At 41.1% G+C, this 23,319-nt stretch overlaps 1 protein-coding gene across 3 annotated transcripts in view; it reads right to left on the reverse strand.

Annotated features, from left to right (window-relative positions):
* mllt3 (MLLT3 super elongation complex subunit) overlaps positions 1 to 23,319 on the reverse strand; it is a 93,817-nt gene that overhangs the window by 14,348 nt on the left and 56,150 nt on the right. For all 3 annotated transcript variants that reach the window (XM_071206480.1, XM_034106199.2, XM_034106198.2), the window contains exons 3-7: positions 18,697 to 18,779; positions 17,628 to 17,771; positions 15,607 to 15,645; positions 14,634 to 14,759; positions 11,593 to 12,177 (exon numbers count right to left, since the gene is read on the reverse strand). In XM_071206480.1, coding sequence (XP_071062581.1) covers positions 11,593 to 12,177; positions 14,634 to 14,759; positions 15,607 to 15,645; positions 17,628 to 17,771; positions 18,697 to 18,779 — 977 coding nt within the window. The remainder of the gene's footprint in view (positions 1 to 11,592; positions 12,178 to 14,633; positions 14,760 to 15,606; positions 15,646 to 17,627; positions 17,772 to 18,696; positions 18,780 to 23,319) is intronic.

Here is a 23,319-nt window from a genome sequence, read left to right on the forward strand (position 1 = left end):
ATGTATTTTCTACAACTCTACAATACATACTGTTAGAAATTAAAATCAATGTTTGATATGGCGTAATTTTGAATTAAAAACACTAATTTAAATCACTTTTATTCTGAAAAAACTGAAAGTTCACACTATTAACTTAAAACTTTATTCTGAAAATTCTTCACTTCGGTTAGCATTAGCATGTGGCGAAATTCTACGTTTTCAAACCGTAAATCGAAGGTGTGAAATGACATGTGATGTTGTACACTGAGCACACTGGGATTAGCACTCATTTATTGACGCTGAATAACGTTTATCAGGGAATGTTTAAATAACCACAGACACCAGAATATACGTAAGTGCTAGTTTTTTTGCGAGTCCAAGTACCGGTTCCTGACGTTCCGGTTTTAACCGGACTTGAACCGAAACTTTTTACAAGTTCAGTACCGGTTCGGCGTACCGGTACGCAGCACTAGGTGTCATACATAATAACCTAATAAAAGTAAATGTAACAACTACTACAGTGCAACAAAACAGGAAGATTAAATGTGGTCTCTTAAACATAAGATCTCTAGCATCTAAAGCAATATTGGTAAATGATTTAATATCAGATTATAATATTGATATATGCTGTCTCACTGAAACTTGGTTGAGACATGAAGAATATGTCAGCATAAATGAGTCCACTCCACCCAGCCATGTCAACACTCATATTGCTCGAGGCACGGGCCGAGGAGGTGGAGTTGCAGCAATCTTTGACTCAAGTTTACTTATCAATACTAAACCAAAATGTAATTATACCTCTTTTGAAAGCCTCGTTTTTAGTCTTACGCATCCGACCTGGAAAACTTTGCAGCCAATCTTATTTGTTACAGTGTACCGTGCACCAGGTCCTTATTCAGAATTCTTATCTGAATTCTCTGAGTTTTTATCAACTTTGGTTCTTAAAACAGACAAAGTAATTATCGTAGGTGACTTTAATATTCATGTTGACGATGATAAAAATAGCCTTACTGTTGCATTTAACTCTATATTAGATTCTGTTGGTTTCTGTCAGAGTGTAAATAAACCAACCCACTGCTATAAATCACACTCTCGACCTTGTTCTGACTTATGGTATTGAAATTGAGCAACTATTAGTCGAACCGCATAATCCTGCTTTATCCGACCATTTCTTAGTAACTTTTGAAGTACTGTTACTAGACTACAAAGCATTAGTCAAAAGCTCTTGCAGCAGAAACCTATCTGTTAGTGCTATAGCCACATTTAAGGAAGAGATTCAACCAATACTTAACTCGATAGCATGTCTACATGTAGGGGAAGAAACTTATACAAAATGTACACCACCCCAAATTGATCATGTTGTTGATAGTGCTATAGATGCGCTGCGAATAAAATTAGACTCTGTTGCTCCTTTGAAAAGAAGAAATAAAACAACATAGATTAGCTCCATGGCATAATGCCGAAACCCGCAAAATAAAGCAAAAGTCTAGACAACTTGAAAGGATATGGCGTTCCACTAAACTTGAAGAATCTCGTTTTAATTTGGCATATTACTCTCAATGAATATAAGAAAGCACTGCGTAAAGGCGAGAGCAGCCTACTACTCTTCATTAATAGATGAGAATAAGAATAATGCAAGATTTCTTTTCAGCACTGTAGCCAGGCTGACAGAGAGCCACAGCTCCATTGAGCCTTCTATTCCCATAGCACTCAGTAGTAATGATTTGATGTGCTTTTTTAACGATAAAATTGTTACTCTTAGAAACAAAATTAATGACCTCTTGCCTTCGACCAGTATAGTGTTATCAACAGCTCCCGGAATCGTAAGTTCTAATATTACACTAGATAGTAAACTAGAATGCTTTTCAGCCATTAACCTTGAACAATTACAATCAATGATTCTCTCTTCTAAACCATCAACGTGCATGTTAGACCCAATTCCAACTAAGTGTTGAAGGAAGTTTTTCATTAATTAGCACTTCTTTATTAAATATTATGAATATGTCTTTATTATCAGCCTATGTTTCCACAATCATTCAAAGTAGCAGTGATAAAACCGCTTCTTTAAAAAGCACAACCTCGATCCAGAGGTTTTAGCCAACTATAGACCTATTTCTAATCTTCCGTTCCTCTCAAAAATTTCTTGAGAAAGCGGGTCGCAAAACAGTTGTGTGATTACTTAAAAACAATGATTTATTTGAAGATTTTCAGTCTGGCTTTTAGAACACATCATAGCACAGAGACAGCTCTGGTTAAAGTCACAAATGACATTCTAATAGCCTCAGACAAGGGACTTGTCTCTATTCTTGTTTTGCTCGATCTCAGTGCTGCATTTGATACTATCGACCATGATATCCTATTGCAAAGACTAGAGCACCTTAGTTTGCATACAGGGAACTGCTTTAGGCTGGTTTTAAGGTCCTATCTATCTGAACGCTCTCAGTTGTACGTGTTAACGATGAATCTCTCCACGCCAAACCAAAGTTAGCCATGGAGTGCCACAGGGCTCAGTGCTCGGACCTATTTTGTTCACATTATATATGCTTCCGTTAGGCAATATTATAAGGAATCATTCTGTAAACTTTCATTGTTATGCGGATGATACTCAACTATATTTATCAATCAAGCCTGATGAAATTAATCATCTAAATAAAATTCAAGACTGCCTTAAGGACTTAAAAACGTGGATGACCTTAAACTTTTTGATGTTAAACATAACCAAAACTGAAGTTATTGTACTTGGCCCGAAGAATCTACGAAACAAATTATCTAAAGATATACTAACTATGGATGGCATTCATTTGGCCTCCAGTGAGACTGTAAGGAATCTTGGTGTTATATTTGATCAGGATTTATCCTTTAACGCCCACATAAAATCAATTTCAAGGACCGCCTACTTCCATCTACGTAACATTGCAAAAATCAGGCATATCTTGCCTCAAACCGATGCAGAGAAACTAGTCCATGCATTTGTTACTTCTAGGCTGGATTATTGTAACTCTTTATTATCAGGGAGTACCAAGAAGTCAATCAAGTCGCTTCAGCTGATTCAAAATGCTGCGGCTCGTGTACTAACCAGAGTTAGGAAAAGGGACCACATTACTCCTGTTCTGGCTGCCTTACACTGGCTCCCTATAGAACACAGGATAGAATTTAAAATTCTTCTTCTCGCCTACAAAGCCCTTAATGGGCAGGCGCCCATCTTACCTTAAAGAACTCATTATACCCTACTGTCCTACTAGGGCATTGCGTTCCAAGAATGCAGGGTTGTTGGTTGTTCCTAGAATCTTTAAAAGTACAATGGGAGCCAGAGCCTTTTCTTATCAAGCTCCACATTGTGGAATCAGCTTCCAGTTTGTGTTCGGGCGGCAGACACCCTATCCGTTTTTAAGAGTGCGCTTAAGACCTTCCTTTTTGATAAAGCTTATAGTTAGGGCTGATTAGATTCAGCCCCTAGTTTTGCTGATATAGGCTTAGTTTGTCGGGGGACATCTTACTTCTTCCTTCTCTCTGTCTATACCCGTGTACACTCATGTTCCGATTAACCCAGCTTCCCCAAATGTCTTTCTTTTTGGTGTCTATATACGCTGGGATCCGGAGTCATGGATGATCCTGCGGTCCTGTGTCCTGGATCGCGAGTCGTGGCTGTGGTCCTGGATCATAGGTCCTGGATGGATATCCTCGTGGATTCATCTTCCTATTATACACACATGCATTTCCAAACATTTGGACTACCTATGTTGCAAATGTATTATCTTTTCAATTTACACACGGCATCTATTGCACGTCTGTCCGTCCTGGGAGAGGGATCCCTCCTCTGTTGCTCTCCCTGAGGTTTCTCCCATTTTTCCCTTTAAACTGGGTTTTCTTTGGAAGTTTTTCCTTGTACGATGTGAGGGTCTAAGGACAGAGGGTGTCGTATTGTCATACTGATATTCTGTACACACTGTGAAGACCACTGAGACAAATGTAACATTTGTGATATTGGGCTATATAAATAAACATTGATTGATTGATTGATAATTATTTGTTACAAAAATGTCATGTCTATGTTAATTCTGTTTTAAATTTGTTTAGTTTTTCCCTTAAAATGTTTCAAAAATAAACGATAAAAATACCGTTAAACTATCGAACCAGAAAATGAGCAGAATATGTCCTCTTTATGAAGTCCTGAGTCAGCACTCATTCTTTGAAGTGGTCTTGGTGTGTCAAAGCTGTTAGCCAGCCAACACATCCACACAAACTCTACTTCTGGTCCATCTGAAAGGAGCCAAGCTGCTTTCACTACTCGAGCCTCAGGTCGACATCTACCATCGTGAATGACTGAGTCTAATAAAAGGCCACACGTTTGCAGCGAGATTTGTGTCCAATTGGCAGGTTTATCACACATTGCGGGGATGCCCAGAGAGCCCCAGGGTTTCATTCCTGCCACGTCACAATTATTGTCGGTCTGAACACAAGAACTTCTGGTTGCTCTTTTTAAGGCATTATTTCAATCATTACAAAGTTTGCATGACAAAGTATTTGTCTGTTTCTTTTTACAACACGTTTAATAAACAGCTCATATAAATATTGTTTAGCACAATATAGTTGTGTGATATATTGTCATAAATATAAGCTTGGCAAGTCAGAGTTTTTAAAATGTCTAATACACAGGAAAACTGTTGAGCGTCAAACTCAATATTAAAATAGACAAGAAATAAGAGAAAAGAGCCTCTCCCCGGTGAGAGACCGGGCAGAGATCTAGATCACCACATTCCTGACACTTCTACTTCTCACATGCTTAGATACACTTTAAAAGAAAGCAGTCTTCCACCTGTGAAGATGTCAACAAACCACATGGACTAGCACAGAAGATGTGCCTCATAACATTCTCCCGGGCACCCGAGTGAAGCCTCAAGTGCCATTTGAAACCGAAGGGCAAATGCACTGTCGTGTAACATGTGATTTAAAAAAGGTCACATATTATGCAAAATGCCCTTTTTCATGTCTTTTTAACATGCAGTATGCAGTGCAGGGTGCATGTCTCCCCGGTGTTAAGAGACTCTGAACGTTGCTTTTTCTCCTGATCCACATGTTTAACTCCTGTCTAAGACGGAGCCAATCAGGTTGGAGATCCAATTGGACGTTGCATGGTATTTTTGTGTATTAGCCATACAGAAACCATGATAACCCTCACCCACCTTCCCAAATCAAATCTAGTTTTATTTAGATAGCACATTGATAAACGATGTCTGGTGGAGCCAAAGTGCTGTACATAAAAATAGCCTACAGTAGAGACACTTTACAGCAAATACAACAACGCAGATTGTTCACAATATCAGTATGAGAAAAACGACACCCTCTATCCTTAGACCCTCTGTCCTCGGACCCTCTGTCCTCGGACCCTCTGTCCTCAGACCCTCTGTCCTCAGACCCTCTGTCCTTAGACCCTCTGTCCTTAGACCCTCTGTCCTCGGACCCTCTGTCCTCGGACCCTCTGTCCTCTGACCCTCTGTCCTCTGACCCTCTGTCCTCAGACCCTCTGTCCTCAGACCCTCTGTCCTCAGACCCTCTGTCCTTAGACCCTCACATCGTACAAGGAAATACTTCCAGAGACAACCCACAGTTTAAAGGAAACATGGGAGAAACCTCAGGGAGAGCAGCAGAGGAGGAATCCCTCTCCAGGACGGACAGACGTGCAATAGATGCCGTGTGTAAATCGAAGAGATAATACATTTTACAGCATATAGACCGGATGTTAGGAAGTGCATGTGTCTGTAATGAGAAGATGAATCCACGAGGATGTCAGCTACAATCCTGTGGGAGCCATCAGGGAGGCAGCATGACGAGACCCAAGGCAGGACCGCAGAGACAGGGATCCCCAATGATCATACACTATTGGACAATACTTTGCCACTGTAGGAGGCAAACTAATACCTTCAATGTTCTCCTGCGACCTGATGGAGTGGTGATGCTGAATTCAAGTCTCAGGTACTTTTTGATTGGTCGAACTCATGTGATGTCACATAACGAGAACAAATTCATCAATAATAATTGCAACTCTCTGGTTTCAGTGTCTGCTTTAAGGTTGATCTTAATCCGTTGTGATTTGCATACGATATCCTACGTAAGGGCAATTGGTATATAATAAATCAGATGATCGGCGAGAATAATTGACAGAATAATTTATAATTAAAGTAATCGTTGGATGCAACCCTACAAAGAAAAACAGCATACACAACAAAACAAAGACTAATGGGCCACATGAGTCTTTGTGAAGGGAAGACATGTGTCAGCGCACAGAGGAAACAGAGATACAACATGATAGAAAAGAAATGATAAGGAATTCACACAGTGGGGCAAACTGAACAAAGTGGTTTGAGGGGCTGTTTTGAGACATCTGTCAGAAACTCAAGCACAATATCAAAGCTACTATGTGGGTTATAGTGTAGTATATAATACTTTGAACAGGGTTTCTATCGAGGACTATCAAAGGAACTGATCAGACGATAAATTCATCCTGAATTTAAACATTTGAAATGCTTATTCCCTGCTTCTGCCTGCTTTTCTATTCGCTGAGAGCAACGGTACGATAATATCGCGATAAAAAGTCCACGGTACGATATTTATCGCGATGTTGATATTGATTTTTTTACTTTAATTTTTTTTCTTTATTGAATAATAAATCTGATTTGTACAGCATTTTAGTAGGATAGTAGTATTTTAAAGTGTCAACAATATAATAATCAGACCCTGCAATAGAATAAATCAAGTTTCACTTTAGTTTTTCAAGTAACTCAACTCTAACTCTCTCACTCAGCGTCATCAAGGTTATCTTTCAGGAATATGAGCACGTCCACATTTCCAGGTAGAAGCTGGGATGTTTGGGCGTTTGCAAAACCCCCTGCTGTGGAAACAACTCTCTTGCTGGTACTGATGTTGCTGGGACTGAGAGACATGCTTTGGCCATGGGTGACAGCAGTGGGTCAAACTGTGCATCGTCTCTCCACCATTTAAAAAACAATACAGTTTTTCCCAAGAAGGTGAGGCGTATTGACAGAGATATACATATACTGTTGGTACTTGTCAATGTCTCTAGGTGTGTACATGTAGCACTGTAAATACCATGTCCTTTTGTGTTCTGTTTTATGTTCATGTTGTAACCTACTTGCTGCCATGTTGGACAGGTCTCCCTGAAAAAGAGATCAATGATCTCAATGGGACCATCTGGTTCAATAAAGGTTTAAAAAGAAAAAGTAGATCGCGGTAGATTTTGTCAGTCTCACGACGGTATTGAGACATTTATTTGCCGCGATATTGCGATATTCGATATATCGTTACATCCCTAACGGAGACACATACCCACACACCGACCAACCTTTTTTTTGTATTGACTGATGGGCAGTCAGTTAATTGCTAGACAAACATAAGTAACCAGACATTATGTTGCCTTTTTAAGTGTGCATTTGAAAAGTCCTAATTAGGTCAAATATAGCAGAACTCAAGAGAATATACAGAAAATGTACATTTCAAAGTATTTCAAAGTTAGATAAGGGAAGCCCCATGTTGCCTACTGTTAAGTTCTGATAGAGGAAAAGGAGTACAAGAGATGTGACAGGTAGAAGGTACTGTGGTATAAAAACTCTTCAACACAATATGCTCTCATAGTGGGTTTCCCATTCAGAACAACGTGTTGTGCAAGTTTAAAACAAGTCATTCTAAAAGAGAGTTTAAATGCAATTTTTGTCAATATACAAACCCAAATGTATATAAAAGGAGGCTGTTGCCGCGGTACCGAACTACAAAGTAGCGAGAAGCGACCTCAAGAAGAAACATGAGATAAAAAGAGGAGTGAGAACAAAAGACAGAGCGACTTCAATGTCTGTCACCTCCTGCCAACAAACAACACACAGCTGGTCTGTTGGTTTACGGGACAGCTTCTTCAGGGAGCCATCAATCTTACCAGCACTCCTTTTAAGGGCTTTTGTCCCGCTTTACTCAAAGCCACCAAGCTGCCCTCTTCAAAGACGATAAATAGTCTTTAGTCACTGTGTGTTGGCATCAATCTGGCTTCTTCTCTTAACTCTTGGCACAGTTAGGAGGGCCAAAAGAGAAAGGCCAGCACACAAGACTAACCTGACCGAGAGCTTTTGGTCAGCTTGTCTAATTCAGCAGGGGCTGTCCAAACAAAACCGTTTTATTGTGAATGAAACATCTTCATACCAAGATGTTGTGGGTTGCTATTAAATGTATCCGCTCAATGTTACACATGCAGTTCACATATTCATGGTTTTCTCAACAGTTTGAATCTTGTTCTATTCTTTTGTATTTTTCTCAACTTGTCTACCTTGAGGAAACCCGGGGAATTCTGGGTGTTTTGCTTCGTTTTCTTTGATGTGTAAAATCGTTTAAGGGTGCATTCACACCTAATAGTCGCTTCTCTGGTGCGCACCAGGCGACAGTTTGTTACATTGTTTCATTTTTCAGAAGGTTCGGTTTGCGTTCACACGGCAAAACTCAAACGGACTATAAACTTTGAACACAAGTCATGTGCTCGGAAATGCTGTTCAACCATTGGTCAGACATTAAGGGGGTAAAAACGCAAATCCCGGCAATTTCTACCGGAGCCTCCGCCATGGAGCATCGGCCCTTTCAGCAGGTTATTCTCATGCGGCTGTTAATCTGGAGATCAACAGACACGAGCGGCCCGCGCATATGATTATAATCAGACAACGTGCGTTAAAAAACATTATAACACATATAGAGAGACGTTCTGCAGTAAGGAGGGGGTTTCCCCGACGACAGGTGTTCTTACTTTTATGTAGCTCACGGAGAGTTTTTACTTTACACGACACTGTTCAACACTTCATTCTGCTTCACTCTTAAACTAAACAACCGCGGATGTCTTGAAAGACTCTTTCGCTAAAGATTTTGAAGACATCCGCGTTCTTGTGACACGTAAACACTACGCTTCCTATGTTTTGGTGCGGACTGCGTTCACACCAGCAATGAACCGCTCCAGAGTTCGCAAGCAAGCGCTCCGAGACCACCTCTTTTAGCGGACCAGAGTCCGGTTGTTTAGTTCACTTCAGAGGTCTCGGACAGCGTTCACACCGACCCAAATGAACCGCACCACGCGGCTAAACGCACCAGGGTTCGATTCAACCGGACTACACAAGCTAAGTTTATCCTTAAATTAAGGTCATATAAACTAAACTTCAATGAAAACTTAGAATAAAATAATTTATTTAAAATCTTTAATGTCCATTTTATAACTTACATTATTTATTCATATTTCTTTCAATGTTTTTTTTTCAGTTTAAGGGAGACTAATGTATGCAGAGGTTAGACGTGGCATTTCTTTCTAAATGCTAACTTAAACTGTTTATAAAGAGGCTTAGAAAATATTAATAAATACAATATTTGTTAGTCATTCCTGACAATACCAAGCTTATCATGAAAATATGTTAAGCTATCTACTGCACATGTCTCTGTGATGATGTGCATTTTATGAACAAGGGCCATATGTCACACACTTGTGCCAGTGACAGATCACTCAGCTCCAGTGTGCTAAAGCAAAGTTCTCATGCTAACAGCCAGCCGGCTTTCCCTTCATGTCATCACCTACTCCACATGTCCTCCTCTCTGCTGTTTCTGGCCCCGCGCTCAGAGGAAAACAGCAAGATCAAACAAGTGGTCGCATGAGAAATGAGAGCGGCGCTCGGCCACCCGAGTTGCTAGCCTGGGGAGAATCAAACACCTGGCATTTGTCACCCCACATCCCTTTTACAACCAGCTCGACCCCCAGCCTCTGTATGGGAAAGCTGCAAGGCATTTACATACAGAGCAGACAAAAACACAGGTTCTGCTAGTGCTAAGTAATAACTCCCCTGGCTAAACAAGCTGCTCCTACGGAGGAAGACACACAAAGACCCACACTTTATACAAGCTGCAGAGAATAGAAATGAAAATACCATCGCATAAAAGAAAAGCGCTCAAAGCACGGGGGTTAGACCTTTCTTCACCCTTTTTCTTCCTTCAAAAGCGAAAAGGATTAAAGGGGAACTCTATGCTATTTACTGCCGCCTCTCCCTTTTCTCCTCAGGTGTTGTAAAACCATAAATCTTTCTTGTCCACTATTTGGCTTTAAAACAGCCGTCTTTATGGGGAGGTTCTCCACCAAATGGGCATGGACCAGGCAACCATGCAGTCTAATGTCAGCCTATTCATGAAAGGAGCCACTGTGGTTGTTCTAATCCTACTCTTGATGTGGAGGCAGAGAGAAGTACTTTGTATGTTAGTACGTGAGCACATGCTACGTCCACAATACACTGATTCCAATACCAACAGACTTTTAGTGTACAAAAACACTTATTTGCTGTTAATTCAGAAACAAAACTTCATCTTGATAAAATCTCTCCTCAGTCGTGTCCTCTTCCTGTTCGGCCACCCAGTTGAATGTAGCTGAACTAGTTCATGGTGCCGACCCCTCCCTCCAGTTCCCCTGCCCAGACCTCCAAGAGTATTCTCTCGTCTGTCATCTGATTTTATAGCCTTTCCACACTGAGGAAGGACTGACCACCAGCAAACCCCTGCACCCCCTCCAAGAATTGGATATCTTTCCACAACCCCCTCCCTTCAACACTTGTTTCCAGTAAAGTGGCCTGCATGCTCAGATCAGTGAGTTCAATGCTCTGGACTTGTACCAGGGTCAGACAGCTGCTTATTAAACATCCGTGATGATGACAGGATATGGGTGTCCCCGCTCTAAGCAAACAGATTAATTCAATCTGGTGCTTCACTAATGGCGCGTTTCCACTGCAGCGGGTAGCTCGCTTTAAGCGTGCCGAGCCGTGCGGGGCCCGTTTTTGGTTGCGTTTCCACTTGGCCTAGTTTTGCCCCGGGGCTACTTTTTCACCTTTTTTCTGGCCCGACTAAATCGTGGTTCAAGGGCCAGGAACAACCAGGCTGAGTATGCTAAACTAAAGAGAGAACCGCTGGCAAGGGAGCTACAACTACAACAAGATGAACATATTTGACCGTGATTTAATTGTAATACACGTTTCAAAATGATGCCGAAGTAACAACACACTGATACCGGTTAGTAAAAACCATGAATTAATGCTGTGACAAGTCTGCAGACAGACGGCAGGCGAACAACCCTTTTAAAATGCGTGTTTTCTAAATGGAGCTTGGCTAAGCTAACGTTATATATGCTCCGACCGTCCACACTCACAACAACGGCCTACAGACATAAATAAACCAGCGACTGTATTCTCCACGACACAGGCAGTCTGTGGGTTGTACTGGTTTCACTTCTGTCTAGTTTCTGAACAGATATGAGGAGCTGTGAGCTCTGAGTGCTAAGAGCTAACGGCTGTGTTGTTTTTCTGGGGCTCTCATTGAAGATGACGTCACGGCTCCGCCTACACTGCGTTGCTATAGTAACTACCCCAGTTCCTAAACTGTAATGGAAGCGCAGCATTAAAGTGAGCCGGGCCTAATAAGGCCTAACCAAACCGAGCGAGGCCTGCAGTGGAAACGCGCCATAAGCTAGCAGACAACAGAACAACATTTCTTATACTTTTGGTTGCAAAAACATTTGACAGTTCAAAAAGAGGTTGTACTTACATCTGATTTGTGGGACTGGTCCTCCATATCAGAGTCATTGTGTTCTCCCAGGTCCTGGAACGGGGGGAGTGTGGACACCTTCCTGCGCTCTGCCTCATCAACTTCTGGTCGCAGTTTACTTGTTCTCATCTGCGATCTATCCTTCAAGACTTTCTTATCCACATGTGGAGCGTCTGACCCCAACGTCTGCTTCCCCGAAGGATCCGCAAATCCCTTTTTACGCTTTTTGGTCACGAGATCGTCGGCGTCGGAGCTGGACAGACGCTTGTTTAGCCCTGACCCAGGGGTCATCCCCTCAGGCCGATGCTCCTTGGACAAAGACTTGGGTTCTTTGAAGCCCATCTTAGGATTTATATCTCGAAGTGGCTGGTTCTCTTTGGGTTTCCTGGAAGGTTCTTTGGGGACTTTGCTGGATTCCCAGCCAGAGTCTCTGAAGGCACTTTTGGGCTCTTTCAAGTCTTTTGGAGTCTTGTCTTTGTGGTCCTTGGAGGGTTTGTGGAGTTTGGAGAAGCTGATGTTGTTGGTGCTGGTGGTGGTGGTTGTTGCGGTGGTGAGAAGGGTGGTGCTGCTTCCTTTGGAGCCATCCTGTGGATCAGAGCCAACAAATAAGAGATCCTACATTGTTTCAACACATCCTACAGAATGAAAGACTGTACCAGGATTTAGCCTAGCAAGAATTCTAAACTTATGGCTAATGTTCAAACTACATGAATGCAAGTTAAGTCATGTTTGAAAAAACACAAGATATTCTAACTAACATTGGGGTGTTGGAGCAGAATCACACAGAATCATCTAAGCTATAGAATACACTTCAGCTCAAAGGATTATGCAAAAGCATACTTTCTGTCCGTGGGCAAACATAATGGGGCAAGCACATAATTAGCCACTCAAAAATAATGTCTAAGGATTGGAATGGACTTGTCTTGCCTTTATAAAACCTAAAGTAAGTCAATTGCCACTGAATATATCCCAATAACCCAAAAGAGGAAAGACATGTTTTCCAATGTCTCATGTAATCATGTGTCCTCTTGTTGTGTTGACTGCACTTTAGACTGTATATATATATATATAATGTGTAGTTCTTGTAAAAAGCACATCACCAAACAACAAAGCGAGCAAAAGCTAGGTCAGATGAAGATGAATGCTCTGCCTTTTCCATGAGAGGAAACACGCATGCTGCCCTGAGTGCGTTCTCAGTCCACTATGGGCTTACAGAGCAGACTCAGGACTTCTTTTCAGTGGTGTTGTTCGTGGCGTGAGGGGGTCTTTTCAAAAGCCACACATGCGCAACCTTAAAAGTGGAGCAGAGGGCAATGCGGAGAAAGGAGGAAATGCATTCCTCTTAACGACGGGGGCCATTTGTCCCTGGGTCTCACCTCCAGCCTCCTTGTCAATATTTCATCAATGCAGTAAACCCATTAAAGCAGTCTAGACGACGGGGAGTGTTACAACTCTGCCCAAGCACCTCTAAAACCTTTCATTTGGCTATCTGCTGGTGACCCGGGACCTCAGGATGTAAAGCTGCCGGTTCCTTCTGACCTCCAGCAGCTCCTCCACCGCCCCCCCCCCACATAAAGAGGCTTTAGTGCTCTGGACAGGCCACAGCGCTCTGACACCTTTTACCAAACCTTTCAGCACCATGCCATTGGCAGGTTAGCAAGTGGCACACGTTAATGTGAATCACTGAAGGGCGGATCATATTAATAATACTGTCAGCACGTCATAATTACAGTCATATGATGAGCACGTTCTTTACTTTCCAGAGATACAGTTTTTAAGAGAACAAGATATCTGGATCAAGCCATTTACAACTTATAATACATTTGTGGATGATTTTATTGATAGCAGTAGTAGAAGTACAGAGCTGCTGTATATGTACATTTTAACCAATACAGTTTGATGCGAACATATACTCAATAAAACAAAAGTTAGTGAAATACTTCAGGCATGCTTGTGAAATTAAATGATTGTAATAAATAACAGATAGAAAGTAAAGTGTCTGAGACTTTTGTCCTATAGCCATGATTTATTACAACAATATCTAATGTGTTATAGTACCAGTGCAATCATTCTCAACATGTGATGGAGAGAGAGAGGGGTTCTGCAAGTAGAGCGAGAGTGTGTGTGTGTGTGTGTGTGTGTGTGGTGTGTGTGTGTGTGTGTGTGTGTGTGTGTGTGTGTGTGTGTGTGTGTGTGTGTGTGTGTGACCTCCTGCCTCTAAGTAATTCATCACACACACAGTGTTTAGACTGGAAACTGTTTCCATGTGAAATGGGCCTCTCCTAACGTGGCTCTTAAATGACACTATTTAAAGGGACTAAAAATACACTTAATGGAAACATCATGCTGGCTTACAGACGGACAGGATTCTGATCCGGGCTGGAACATCTGCCTGCTCCATTTCATCACTTTTAAAAAAAAAAAAAACTGTTTTGGAATTGATTTTATGTGATTCTACTTTTAGTCTTATTTCATTTTTCATTAATTCTCTTTCTTTGTATTTCTGTTTTATTATTTGCTATGTTTTTAACTTCTCATGTTTAGTTTCAGTTCTTTTTATTCATTTGCTGTCCGTGGATTTGTATGTTCAAGCACTTCGTAAACTATGTTTTCAAAAGGCGCGATATAAATGAAGGTTATTATTATTATTAGAATTATGATGATGAGGATTCAGTGCTGCACAAGATACAGTAATGTCTCAAATCTAACAGGTAGCTTCTAAAACGTATATTGTCAAACATTAATGCTTCTATGCATAAGAAGTCTTCAAAGGACATGTAGGAAAATAGATTCCCAGCATGCTTCTCTGTCAGTGGAGTCTTGTTTATGGCTCCGCAGCAGCCAAGATTTAGTTTGCTTAAGCCTTTGAAATCTTTGAGTTTAAATTTCCTGGAGGTCTTTGAACCTGCCGAATATGTGGGGGATTAAAGCCTGCATACTTTGAAGAAGTGAAATATTACAGAGCTGGGTGTGGCAGAGAGTGGGTGGCGGGAGGGACAAGTGTGATTTGCTCCAGGCAAGTACCTGGAAACGACACTGACCTTTGACCCGTGAAAGCTTTTGCTCTTCTTTTGGTCCAAGAAGGTGGATGTCAGCGAGCTGGGGAGTGAAGGCAGCTTCATATGCTGTCCGAACAGAGAGGTGGAGCCCTCCTGCATCACCATCAGCTGCAGGAGGACAACCAGAAAGACACATATTCAGAGGATCTTTGCTTTAGACGGCCTAAAGGAAAATAAGATCTGAGTACCTAAAACTGGCCTTAATGCTGGGTCTGATCCTGGTCTTGTTTGCTGAAGGCAGCATTAGCTGATTTGAAGACATTCTTATCAACATTTTTATTGGAATATATTTTCCAACGCTTCCTAAAGTGTTAGCTATTATGATTCCTATTCTCTCAGTCGCAATAGAAAAGACTTAAAAAACGTTTTGAAATTGAAAACAAGTTTAACGGTTTCTTCAAAGGCACATGCATTCACTAACATTTCAAAAGAATCGATTGGAACATTTTTGCCAATTAATATTAAGAGCTGACCTCATCACACAAAGAATAGCCAATCTAATCAATCTTCAATCATTTAACAAGTATTATAAATCAGCCCCTGAGGCACATTTTTAATGTGTGATATTGTACTTCATAAATACACTTTGCTTGATGGTCTAGTAGAAATAAATGTAGGTTTTGTTATTAGCCTCAAGAAAATTAGCGCACTGGCGTCTTCAAAGCCAAGAGATGCTAATGTATTCACAGCACACACTTTAACATCTAAAGCTGTCTGATTTGCTGGAATATCGTGCAGTCATTAGCTGGAACCATTGGCAGCATATACAAGTGAAGACAACACAGCTGCCTCACGGTCTGTGCTGCAGTGCTGAGGGACTGGACATCACCCAGCCAGGATAAAAGGACTGGGTTTGTTACACATAACCAATTACAAATCACTTTGGAGAGATGTCCAATGCCGTTAGCATTACACACGTTTCCTCAGTGAACCCAAGGCATGATGGAAATCTTACATTTGATTCTTCTGAACTTCGTTTGCTAGGATCCCGCTGCTGTTAAAGAGAGGGACAACAGAACATATGAATAATCAGATCACAATCTATAAAATACAAATCATTTTATAATAAAACAATAATCTCCACAACACTGAACAAGGTGTGGTAAAGGAACTTGGAATTGAATACAAATGTACAAATGATATATAAGATCTTTCAGTAGTGGTGGTTTGGATATGGTCCGTGTCAGCCATTGCTCTTCTTGAGGCTAAGAAGAGGGTGCAGGACAAAGTAAATAGAGAGCACTTAGCTCCAGTCATAAAGCTTCCACTACAGGTGTCCTCTGGCAGAGGGCCAGCAGCCTGACTGAACACTGAGGAAGCAGCTATTGATGTCCCAAACCCACCCTAAGGATTATAGCAGGACATTTTTGGGGAATTATAGACATTGGCTAAATAAAATAACATATGTGACCCGCTCTATCGAAATCAGTCGGAAGTCTCAACGGCTCATTTCAAAATAAACGTGGATTTGCGTAAAAAACTAGGTTTTCGGGGTTCGGGTGTTTTGTTTGATTTTAAATAAACAAAGTCTTGGCTTTCAGAATATGAAACTTTCATTTCCAAAATCACACGATAAATACATGTTTGAAGCTCGTAAAGGGAAGAAGACAGCTCTCACTCGCACTCTGCTGTTCCGCAGCGCCGCCCCCTCCCTCCGCTGACATTATGAATGTAGGCATAGTAATCATAGAGAACACGTCAGGGTCCGTTACAGTTTGTTTTCATCTGATTTCAATTAAACAAAGTCTTGGCATTCAGAATATTAAACTTGTTTCGGCAAATTCAGATGATAAATACAACGTTGAAGCTTCGGCATAATGACAAGCGGAGAACGGAGTAACTTGACGTCACAGCAGGCATAACAACAGCCGGTGTTTCTCGTGAGGGTTTTCCCCGGGAAACAAACACAATACACACAAACGCAAAAATACACAACCACACACATACACACGCACTCGCAAGCTTCCCCCAGACCAGTAATCCAAATGAAAATATTTTCCCTCTGTAGTATTTTTGATCATTTGCTCCGCTAACCAATCAGATCGATGGATTCCAGAGAAGAGGACACTTTAAAGGCCTTTCTCTCAAAATGAGGACTCTGTAACAGACATTATATAATGTGACATATTTCGCTTAATATTTGGAGTACAAAGACAATCCCGATATCATTAGAAAGCTAGGACTCTCCTCTGTCCAACAGTGTATACAACTCTAAATGTGTCTTCGGATCAATGCGACTGACTTCGATGGAGCAGGTCACATATGTACTTTACAGCATTGTGCTTGTGTTGCAGTGTGAAGCTCTCATTAACAACAGCCACAGCAGCATTCTGCTCCATATGCAAGGACAGATTACAGAGTGCATGCACACCACTATGCTCTGGGGATACCCTGTCCTTTTGCAGAAACCCAATATTGTACATTAACGAGTGGTGCTGTCTTCACTCAACTTTCTCCATATCTTCACCAGAACAATCTTCTCCACACCCACCGGCACGTTTTAAAAAGGCGATTTCACTCAGAACGCCCTACTTCATGTCACAGAGGAACTCCACACTGCCAACTCAGCATTCCTCTCCCCATCCTCCTGTTAGACTATTCAGCAGCATTTGACAAGAGCTAGCAAGCTCTCACCTTTCCCTCTTCACATTCTACCTCAAGGGACACAATAACAGTACTTCTTTACTCACGAGTGGAGTCCCCCAAGGTCCTGTTCTCAAGAACTTGAATATTTGCAAAAAACGTCTTGTGAAAAGCACGGAGGAATCTATTCAGTTACATACTTTATCAACATTAATGTTGATAGACTGTCAATACCAAATTACAAGTAAGAACTGGGACCAAAAACGTTATCAGGACACCTTAGTTGCATTCAAAATGTTTGGGACTGAACCAAGAGAAATACAGGGCTTCAGAAAAGGTGCTGTTTCCCATTAAGACATGTCACTCAAGTCCCACCCCCCCTCGCTCTCTTACCCCTCCAGCTTTCAGCAGCTTCATGCGAAACTCCTCTGTTGGGCTGTTGAAGGTGAGCTTCTCACAGCGGAGATGATTGACAGGTGGGTGGCCGTCCAGATGGAGGAAAAGGTCGTAGTCAAAGCGAACTTTCTTCGGTTCTTCCTGAGGAGAAGCGATCATCAACCCAGGGAGGGAAAAAAGAAGGCAGTCAAAATCAGTTTGTCAGGACCTAACTTACATTATATTCTTTATCAACATCACAAGGTTGCATCACGAGAAGCCCACATTTAGCATTGTGTTGAGACCATTTGTAACTTCCTCTTGTTCTCTACAATGATAGAATTAGGTGTGCATTTATGTCATGGCTCAACCTTATACACAGTCTAGAACAAATATTTCTGGACTACTGGAAATGTTTATGAAAGCTTCGGACTCCTATTGGGAACTCTGCAAAGTGAGCACTGAGTCTGGGTTCGTAATCATGCGGGAAAAAATATATTAATGCAGAAAGTGAAACTGGTTTGTCCATCATTTAGTTTCCACGACTTTAATGAAGCAAACTCAACATCCAAAGTTAAAAGCATTACGTGTTAATCTGACCATGGTCAACTTGAGGTTTGCGATATTGTTTTCCACAGTTTGGGTAATTTTACAACAAAATTGTTTCAGAGAAATTAAAAAAAGAATCCCATAATAGGCAACAACGATGACTCAAATATCAGAATTATAATAATTAAAAAGTCTCACTGCATAAGAAGAATGTGAAAATCTAATTCTGAATAATAAAATGCAAACAAAAAATGTTTTCTAAAACAATTAAGATTTAGAAGGGCTATTCTTCATTGAAGAATTCATTTCTTCAATATTAACCAATATTTTGCTTAAAAAGCTTCCTGGGGACCAGGTGATTCAAACGGTAGCCACATTATTGCAATATCTTCAACCCTCTTTAATATCATTTTTTTTTTTTTAAATGAAAAAAGCAATAACATACATTTTTAAAGCCATAGCATTCGGTAGTAAAACAAACCTGGTGGACCAAAAAGATTAAAAGAGACTGAGAATCAAGCAGGTGTTGAGGATGTACCTTATTTCTGAAGTAAACTTCAATAGGTAAGATGAAGCCTGCGTATCCAGACTCCTCCACTTTGAACGGGGGATCCTTGATAACTGAAATGAAAGAGAAAATCAACATTAAATTAAAGGTCATCGACCTTCAACGCAAGGCTAACAAAACAGAGGGACTTTTCATTGAATCAGTGTTAAGTGTGTGTGTGGTGGTTGCTAAGGGAGAGTTGTTCACATTATTATTACATGTTCTGGAAGCAAAAACCAGGTATGAAATACAACAACTGTTACCTTTGCGACAGAAAGTCTTAATGAACTGAGCCACTAAAGCTGCATCGCCATTCTCCTGAGATCTCATTAACTCCCATTTTTATTGTCTGAGCCGATATCAACACAAGAGCAGAGTTACATTAGGAGCAGGGCCTTCAAACGACCCAGCTCGCCACAAGGTGAAGCTTCCCACTCATCCTTTGGAGACAAACAAAGTCTACGAGAGCTCAGGTGGTCTTCCCTGGAGGAGAGTGTTTGTCAGCCTCCCTCCCAGTGGACTCTGCACTCACAGTACCAATTAAGTCCGTGTGGAGAGCCGAGTGTTTACTGGAGGTAGAAGTGAAGCAGGTCTTAGCTTGGTTCATCTTCACAAAATGTCACTGGTGCAAAGTCTGAATGGAATATATAGAAGATGGGGGGACAGAGCCTTCTCCGTCACTGCCCCCCCCTCTTGTACTCATTCCCCAAACACATCCGTGACCACCTCAATCTCACCATGTTCAAATCACAAATCAAAACTCCCCTTATCAGAACTGCTTTTAATCTGTAATTAATGTTGTGATTTATGTATTTTACCTGTGTTGTTTTAAAGAATTTTTTACTTTGTAAAGTGTCTTTGAGTTCAGGAAAGCGCTCTATAAATAAAATGCATTATCATTATTATTATTATGTCACGAGTTATTTCCATTAACAAAGGACAGCAATGGAACAAGGGCATTGTACCTGCATACATACGCCATCAGTCCATTACCATGGGCTCAGAACAGTCTCATAATACACACAGAAGGATCCACACTTGTGTTTGTCAATGCACACACAAATGTGTTTCATATACAAAAGTTTTACATATGTATTTTTGATCCACACATTTGTTTTCCATTAAATCCGCTGAACCTGCAAACACACCGCTTTCTGTGCACGGATCGCTGTGCATTTGTGTGTGGGTTTTTTGAGATTCCCCTGAAGGTCACATGGGCGAGCCCCCACCAGGGTATGATTTATTGCGTTCATGACGTAGCGCTCCATCTCAGGACACCTCCACTCTCAGGACACCTCCACTCTCAGTACATTGCCATTTTCCGAACAGGAAATGCACGCAAATACAATCTTTTATATTAAGGTACAGCGCCACTTTCCGAACCATTGATGAATGCTTGTGTGCACAAAAACATCAGGCAAAACCGTTTTAAATGTGTGTTTCCTGTGTGGCGAATACAGCTGCTTTATTTATGTCTGTATGAAGTTGATGTGAGTGTGGAGGGAGCAGCTACAGGTTAGCTTAGCCTCATCAATCAGTGGCCTGTACGAAGAGGCCAGTTCAACCCTGGATATCTCTGAGTCATCTGGCTTAACTAACCCTAACAAGCGAGATCTCGCTAAGCGGTCCTACGACGCTGGTTATCAACTCAGTAAATCGCATTCACGTGAAAGGGGCGGGCGTACTGACCGACCAGAGGCCTGTACTACGAAGCTGGATTTTCGCTTAGCGAGGTAACTTCAGGGTTAACTCTGGGTTTCCGGTCCTACGACGCTGGTTCACTTCTTACCGGGGTAGATCTCCATGGTAACTGATGCTGAACGGCAAACCTGCTCCGGAGCAGGTTTGATTCCAGATAAGAGATCAACTCAGTGAAAGCACCGCCTGCTGACCAATCAGAGCTCAGTGTGCGGAGTTTAAAGCTATCAAGTCATATTACAGGAGAAAGGAAATACAGTTTAAACTGCTGTTGCAGGAAAGACGGCCGGCAAAAATCACAGACTGTGTGAACGTGAACATGAATAGAATATCACCTCCATCTTCAGAGCAATCTGACTATTAGAACATTAGCGTTAAGAAAGCACTTACATATCTGCCACAACATAAGTACACTGAGTGCAGACGTCGATGTGTCCCATTATCATTCACATCACATCATAATGTATCATATCTCCTGATCTGAGTCAGCTTCTTGAGTCCTATCTGGCCGTGCAACACTGACAGTGTCACATACTGTATGCAGAAGTATTATTTTTAAAAACACATTAAGTTCACGAAACACTTGAGTCAAATGTAATTAAAGTCAGATCCACTCGTGTTGTAGACGGGGCAGTGATATCATAAAACTGTTAATATACGAATTCATTCAATTTAACATTTTTTTTTACCAGCTGTTCTGTATTCACCTTGCAGGTACAGCTGTGTTGCTTTTATCCTGGATAAAGTGTTTAAGTCATGGATGTTTATAGTTTAACTTCTTCATATTTGTCTAATATTATAGTTTACTTTTCATTCAGGAAGTATGACGCTGCGCTGTCAGTACGCTTGTCCATGTTAGCGATTGGTCAAATGTTGCTAACCCCGCCCCTTTCATGTGAACACGCTCTCAGCTGGAGAGAGAAACCCTGGCTTGAGTTACCGAGTTGATAACCAGCGTCGTAGGACCGCTTAGCGAGATCTCGTTTGTTAGGGTTAGTTAAGATAACTCAAACATATCCAGGGTCTGTTGAACTGGATTCGTAGTACTGACCAACCTGGGGCCTGTACTACGAACCTGGTTCAACCTAACCTGGATATGTTGGAGTTAGCCGGTTGGCCTAATCCAAAACATACGCGCTCTCGCTAAACTGTCCTACGACGCTGGTTATCAAGTGGATCGCTCAAGCCAGCCGTGTCCTATCTAGCTAGGTGCGCGTTCACATGAAAGGGGTGGTATCTGGAGCATTCGACCAATCACAAACATGGAGTAGCATACTGACAGCGCAGCGTCATACTTCCTGAATGAAAAGTCAACTATAATATTAGACATATGAAGAAGTTAAACTTTAATCATCCATGACTTAAACACTTGATCAGGATCAGAGCCTCAGAGCTGCAGCTGCAAGGTGAATACAGCTGGGAGCAGAACACGTGTTTGAATGCGTACATTAACAGGTTCATGATATCACTGCCCGTCTAACACACGATCTGACTTTCATTACATCTGACTCCAGTGTTTCCTCAACTTAATGTGTTGCTTAAAATAATCCTTCTGCATACAGTCTGTGACACTGTGAGTGTTGCACGGCCAGATACGGCTCAGCTGACTCAGATAAGGAGAGATATGATACATTATGAAGTGATATGCCGCGGACTGTACTTAATGTACTCTGATCCGGTTACTTATGTTGTGGCAGATATTTAATTAAGCTTTCTTAACGCTAATGTTATAACAGTCAGATTGCTCTGAAGATGGAGGTGATATTCTATTCATGTTCACACAGTCGGTGATTTTTGCCGGCCGTCAAGAAACCCAGAGTTTCCGCTGAAGTTAGCTCGCTAGGCGAAAATCCTGCTTCGTAGTACAGGCCTCAGGTCTCACCAAAATACGTGAAATGTACACGTCTCCTTAACACGTGTCGGCACCACAGAAACAACCCCAATATAAAGTGAATGAGGATCCTTTTTCGTGGTGGACACTCATTTCTGCAATGTCCCGCTGTGAGCTTAATGTTGTTTTCTTCTATATAAAACGTTTTTAAAATGTACTTTACTAGTAACTCAAGGGAGGTATTTGTATTCATAATAATTTGTTGTATTCTTCAGAATGTATTATGGTGCATTAGTTAAAAAATGTTGTTCTCTAAAAACAGTGCATTGTGTGTAATACAACTGTGATTTTTATTAAATTAGTTTGTTTTTAAGGAAGGCCAGAGCTTCAGCTGTGTCAAATAGATTGTTCCCTTTAGATTACGTTATTTAAAAAGACAATTATATTCCTATTTGATAATTTCCCCCCTTATTGTAGGCTAATATTAGTCATTTGAAAAATATATAATGATGATAATGATGGTGAAAACCAGTAACCATCGTCATTCTGATCATGTGGGGGGAGAGGTTTTCACCATCTTAAATATATATTTTTCAAATGACTAATATTAGCCTACAATAAGGGGGAACATGATCAAATAGGAATATAATAAATAATTTAATACAAATCACAGTTGTATTACACACAATGCACTGTTTTTAGAGAACAAAAAATCGTAACTAATACATTCTGATGAATACAAAAAAATATTGTGAATAAAAATCAAATAAAAGAAGCCTCCCGTGAGTTACTACAAGCTATAAAGTACATTTTAAAAACGTTTTATAGAGTATAAAACATTAAGCTCACTGCGGGACGTTGCAGAAATTCCGTGGTGCCGACACATCATTTAGCAGATTCTGTGTCTCCACCACGTAATGCAATAAATTAAGTAATTAAGGAGACGTGTTCATTTCACGTATTTTGGTGAGACCAGGGTGGTGCTGTCAGTGCAGCGTCATACTTCCTGAATGAAAAGTAAACTATAATATTAGACAAATATTAAGAAGTTAAACTTTAAACATCCATGACTTAAACACTTTATC

Source organism: Pseudochaenichthys georgianus, chromosome 18 (assembly GCF_902827115.2).
Source record: "Pseudochaenichthys georgianus chromosome 18, fPseGeo1.2, whole genome shotgun sequence".
Lineage (NCBI taxonomy): Eukaryota > Metazoa > Chordata > Actinopteri > Perciformes > Channichthyidae > Pseudochaenichthys > Pseudochaenichthys georgianus.